Here is a 6,541-nt window from a genome sequence, read left to right as displayed (position 1 = left end):
AAATACATACATCAGTACACGCACATACATGCATGCATACGGACGTACATACACACGTAGAAACACACATACACATATACGAAGATACATGCATGCATGCGAGCATATATATATACATACACACATACATATATACATGCATGCATACATTGCAAACCTACACACATACTTGTTGCATACAAAATATACATGCATGGATGTGTACATACATACATACAGTACATACTAACACACATACCTACACACGTAAATCCATACATACATAGGTTCATACTCACAAACATACAAGCATACTTAGACACCAACACGCATACGTATATACATACATACATACTCACATACGTATATAGATACATACACACATATACGTTTATACAGTCACATATTTATGTTCTTTTCAATTGTTTGAGTCATGGAATTGCGATTTCCAACATTTTATCTCCTAATTCATTCCTAATATCCTCAAACACTCTTTAGAACTGGCTGCGTGAGAATCTATACGACTTCCTCTAATTTGACCACTCCACAACTAAAGTGTTCTTCGTCACTCAATCCTTGTTTAGTACTCTCTCATCTATATATAGCTGCAGCACAGTTTCCCTTTGTTTTCTTTCTACATCCTTCTTTCGCTTTTGACACTAAATCCACATTTTCCAAACAATTGCAGTGGCGTCATCGAACTTAAGAACCCTAATTTACTAATGTTCAACCGACATTTCTTTTATATATTCAACTTGTAAATCTTGAATTTATTGTATATCTAAATAAAGAAACTCTTACGAGCTTTATTAGGGTATACAGCTTTACAGAGTAAAATCAATATGTTAATTTTAGATTAAAAATAAATCATAATTATCCTAAATTAGAGTACCATTTAACTTAAGGTCAACAGGTAACATTTCATATTTTGTTGTTGTTTTGCTTTTAAAATTCATTCTGAAATCCCTAAAAAGCAATAAAATCACAGAGTCAGTATTTTGGGAACCCAAAATTACTTAATACAGCTTTGCATCTGCGAAACATAGAAATGTTTAGATCATTTATCACTGTTGCGGAGATTTTTTCCCACTTTCGGCTAATAACGTTTTTAAAAAATTCTCCTTCTTTTTGTCCTTATTCTTTGTCTTAATACTTTTCACAGTTCTACCCAACCATTCTCAAGGATTTTCGATGGGTTTCAGCTCGGGTGACGACGCTGGTCACTATATCAACCGAAATCTCTTAGGTATAATGTAATTTCTGAGTAGGTACGAGGTGACATTCGGGTGGTTGTCATGATGGAAAGTCTAAATGCTTTCGGGCGTATGGAAGCATAGTATTATTCAATATTTCTAGATAGGACTTACTATCCATTCGGATTATAGAACTGACGTCTTTTCCCGACATACACACTTACATCATCACACTTTCGCCAGAGTGCCTAATTGAAGGTTGGATGCATTTTGGATGGAATTCTTCGACTATACGCCTTCTTACATACTTCCTGCCATCTCTGCCCATCAAGTTGAACTTTGATTCGTCCGACCACAACACATTCGTCCAATCTGCTGGACTCCATTTCAAATGTTCTTTAACGGGCAAATCGATTTTATCAAATGCACCTATACACACATACATGCATAGACACACATACATACAGACATACAGACATTCTTACATACATACATAAAACATATATACATACATACATACACACATACTCATATACATACATACAGACATACATACACACATACAAACATACACACATACATACACACATACAAACATACACACATACATACATACAAACATACACACATACATACATACAAACATACACACATACATACATACAAACATACATACATGTGTGTATGTATGTACGTGTGAATGTACTTATGTATGCACGTTTGTGTATATATATCTATACGTGTCCGTATATAAATATCTGTGTGCATATATATATATGTGTATATATATCTATTTGTGTATGTACATAAATTCATACATACATACATTCATATATACATTCAATTATGCATACATGCATACATATATACATACATACATACATACATACATACATACATACATACATACATGCATACATATATACATACATACATACATACATACATATATACATACATACATACATACATACATACATACATACATGGTGGTTGTCTACACCTTATACAGAGTTTGACCACCTTCTTACCGACACCTTAGCACCATTATGGTTCCTGATGTAGCTTTTCAAACGAAAGAATATTCTGAAAAGACACCCACATAGATTGCTCCTCAAATTTGGGCCACCAAGACCTGCAGATAAATTCTGCTGTTTCTAGGTCTTAAAATGTCGCTTGAGGCCTCCGTTGGATTTGCAAACTTCATACGTTCGTCAGGGGATCATTCGATACCTTCACCCCAATATTTGTTTTGTCTCTCCTTGCATCATCACCCCATTTTCTTAACCTTATATGGTTAATAAAGAAATTGACAGTTCAGGAGTACATGCGCCATTTCACGAGTCTTATTTTGCATCCAGCAGAGTGTCCAACAACATCCTCGTCACCAAGCAAGCCTGGTGGGGTTTCCATTTTAATCGCCGACGGCACGATCATGAATCATGTTGTACTGGGTTACATGTTCCCAGTAGTACTCAAGAGCGACATGCATACATACATACTTAAAGACATACAGACAGACAGATGGCCGTCCATGAACATGTATCATACATCAAAATGAATCTGGTCCTCAAAAGCAATGGTCTACCTTCGAATGACTGCATGTATCCCCGCCCGTGAAATTCCGTTGAGTGTTCTTTGAGCCATTTCTTCATTACCTCCACACAAATCAGATTTAGCACTTCAGACTATAATCTCTTCGGCGCAACAAAAGAGGGTTTGAGAGGCAAACATTATACCAGTGACGAGGAAGTAAGTAATGTGGTGAAGAAGTGGCTCAAAGAACATTCAACAGAATTTTAAAGGGCAGGAATACATGCTCTCATTCGAAGAAGGAACATTGCTTTTCAGAGAAACGGTAACTATATTAAAGAGTGGGGATGTGATCCACTGGGGCCAAGATTCATTTTGATGAATGATACATGTTCCTGTGTTGGTAATTATACCTTTCCTAAACAAAATGGCATTAGTTTTTGACTACCCCTCGCACATACATACATACATAAGTACGTACACACATACCCACATACATACATATATACATACAAACATATATACACACATACATATACACGTGCATACATACGTACATACACACACACTTATGCATACATACATTCATACATACACAAATACATGTACATATACAGATATAAATACATACATATACATATATATACACATACATATATACACATATACATACATATATTCGCACTTACATATATAAAACATACTTGCATACATACACACATAAATACATAGTCAACACACATACACACATACTTACATACACACATACGCACATGCATGCATAGAAACACATACATACAAACTCACATACATATATAAAACATATATACATACATACATAAACACATACTCACATACATACATACATAGGTGACCAAGTTAGTAGTGGAGGTGGATTCTCATAGAGCGTCACCACTAGAATACAAATAGCCTGGGCAAAGTTCAGAAAGCTTCTACCCCTACTAGTGACAAAGGGTCTCTCGCTCAGAGTGAATGGTAGATTGTACGACACATGTGTGTGAACTACAATGCTTCACGGTAGTGAAACATAGGCTGTGACTGCAGAGGACATGCATAGGCTTGAAAGAAATGAAGCTAGCATGATCCGCTGGATGTGTAATGTTAGTGTGCACACATGACAGAGTGTAAGTGTCCTGAGAGAAATACTGGACATAAGAAGCATTGGATGTGGCGTGCAAAAGAGACATTTGCACTGGTATGGTCATGTACTACAGATGGATGAGGAGAGATGTGTGAAGAAATGCCACTCCCAAACAGTTGAAGGAATCCAGGGTATAGGTAGACCTAGGAATACATGGGATGTGGTGGTCAAGCATGACCTTCGAATGTTGGGCCTCACAGAGGCAATGACGAAATACCAAGAACTCTGGAGGTATGCTGTGACTGTGAAAACCCGACAAATAATGTGAGTTCATGGCTGTCTCCTGCACCAGCTTCACGTAGCAGCCCCAGCCCATCCAAAGTACCTTGGATCACAGGATGGCCTGTTGTGCTTATCTTGTAGTGTGGCCTACTGTGCTTGACGAGACCTATTGAGTCAAGTACATCAATATGAAATAAAAATCAAATGGAAATTGTAGTTGTGATACCTGTGCTGGTGTCACGTAAAAAGCACCATCCGAACGTGGCCGATGCCAGCGCCGCATTGACTGGCTTCCGTGCCGGTGGCACATAAAAAGCACCAGCTGATCGTGGCCATTGCCAGCCTCGCCTGGTGCCTGTGCCGGTGGCACATAAAAAGCACCCACTACATTCACGGAGTTGTTGGTGTTAGGAAGGGCATCTAGCTGTAGAAACACTGCCAGATCAGACTGGAGCCTGGTGCAGCCGCCTGGTTTCTCAGACCCCAGTCGAACCGTCCAACCCATGCTAGCATGGAAAACGGACGTTGAACAATGATGATGATGATGACGGTGATGATGATGATGACGGAAACAAAGGGTTAGGTATCAATGATTCAATGAATTATGCAATATAAATGGGTATTTGTAGCATATTAGGAGGCCAGGGTAGTTGATTTCATGCAAAAAATCCGATTTTTTTTCTTAGTGAAAATTGTGTGAGCTTTATCTAAAAATTTGCCTGGAGTGTTTCATGGTAAATTTGAGAGTAAAAAAAAAATGTTTTCCATATTCTTAATCTCCGTGTTTTTCCACGTACATTGAAAAATAGATGGTGAAAAGATCAATGGGTAAGGGGTGTGAAATTTCAGAAGCTTCCACCACACCACACCCTGTTTTTTGGACCACAAAAAGGGTTTTGTAGCATATTAGGTGGCCATGGTAGTTGATTCCAAGCAAAAATCCAATTTTTTTTACTTAGTGAAAATTGTGCAAGTGTTAATCTAAAAATTTAATTCAAAACCTTTTTCCATTCATTTCTGTTTATGAAATTCTCTGTATGTAATTTTGCTTTCTTGGTGGTCAAGGCAAATGATGACTGGCAAAGCAACAGTGCCCTAATGCTGACATTGGATACAATGACCTGATCTACAATAATGCGCTGATTGAAATCAAGGATGCCCTGCTCAGAATGGGTGGGGCAGCGTTGAACACATTCGGTTTGCCATCCTCATTGCGACAGGGCGTTAACACACTCCCACCAAAGTTACATCTGGACTTGTTGTATGACGCTGATGGCCTTGCAGAGTACCTGAGAGTAAATGGACCGAAATTGCTGCCTAATCAGAGGCTATGTACGAAACTGTCGTCAGTGCCATTGAAAAACAGGTGGGCAGCATTTTTTTCCTCAGTGCTGCTAGAGGTACCAGCAAATCCTTTGTAACACAATTAATACTTGATAATATTCATTGCAAGAAACAAATTGCACTAGCAGTTGCTTCCTCGGGAATCGCTGCTACGTTATTGCCGGGAGGTAGGACGGTGCTCTCGGCATTCAGGCTGCCTTTACATTTGGTGAGGGCCGAGGTTCCTACTTGTAAGATTGGCAAAATTTCAGAGGAAGCTGAAGTTCTTAGTGCCATCTCATTGTATGGGATGAATGCACAATGACAAGTAAGGGTGCCCTTGAGGCACTGGACCGGTCACTGAAAGGTATTAGGGATTCTACAGCTTCTATGAGTGGTGTAACTCTATTGCTTTCAGGAGATTTCTGGCAAACACTTCCTGTCATCCCTAAAGGGAGCCAGGCTGACGAAGTGCGTGCATGCCTTAAGTCATCGACGTTGTGGCTCCAGGTTAAGACCTTAAGCCTAAGCACAAACATGTGTGCACACTTGCTTGGTGATAGCACGTCTGCAGCATTTGCTGAAGTCATTTTAACCCTTGGAGAAGGCAAGTTCCCAAGGAATTATAGGGGTAACATATCCATCTCTGAACTGTGCAACACTGTGGACAACCCTTCTGATCTTTCGGAAACAGTGTTCCCCAATCTGGAAAGTAATTATGCAGACATCAATTGGCTCAGTGAAAGAACCATCCTGGCCCCCAAAAACGTAGCTGTCAGGGCTATCAAGGACCAGCAATAAGCCGAATTCCAGGTGAGGAGTGCATCTACAAATCAATTGACCAGATCTCTGACCCCCAAGACATTGCAAATTACCCTATCGAGTTTCTCACCTCATTGGAGCCATCATGGCTTCCACTCACATTCTTAGGCTAAGGGTTGGATGCCCAATTATGCTAATTAGAAACTTGCTTCCGCCTAAACAGCGCAACAGGACCTGCTTAGTAATCAAGTCCCTGACGCCCCACTTGACTGAGGCCATCATTGTTACAGGATGGGGGAGGGGTGAAAATATTTTAATTTCAAGGATGCAGCTTTATCCCTCAGAGTCAGACATGCCATTTAACCTC

General features: G+C 39.4%; 1 protein-coding gene across 1 annotated transcript; it reads left to right on the top strand.

Moving 5' to 3' along the window:
* Nucleotides 1-5,733: 5,733 nt before the first annotated feature.
* Nucleotides 5,734-6,213, top strand: LOC115227105. Its single transcript, XM_029798027.1, has one exon. It carries the CDS (start codon nt 5,734-5,736, stop codon nt 6,211-6,213), a length of 480 nt encoding a protein of 159 aa, XP_029653887.1.
* The last annotated feature ends 328 nt before the right edge of the window (nt 6,214-6,541 follow it).

The sequence above is a fragment of the Octopus sinensis genome, unplaced genomic scaffold (assembly GCF_006345805.1).
Source record: "Octopus sinensis unplaced genomic scaffold, ASM634580v1 Contig01789, whole genome shotgun sequence".
Lineage (NCBI taxonomy): Eukaryota > Metazoa > Mollusca > Cephalopoda > Octopoda > Octopodidae > Octopus > Octopus sinensis.
Note: the sequence above shows the minus strand (reverse complement) of the source record. Positions and strands in the feature narration are given on the sequence as shown.

Coding starts and splice junctions, on each gene's coding strand:
- LOC115227105 (XM_029798027.1), top strand. CDS start 5,734: ATGACAAGTAAGGGTGCCCTTGAGGCACTGGACCGGTCACTGAAAGGT.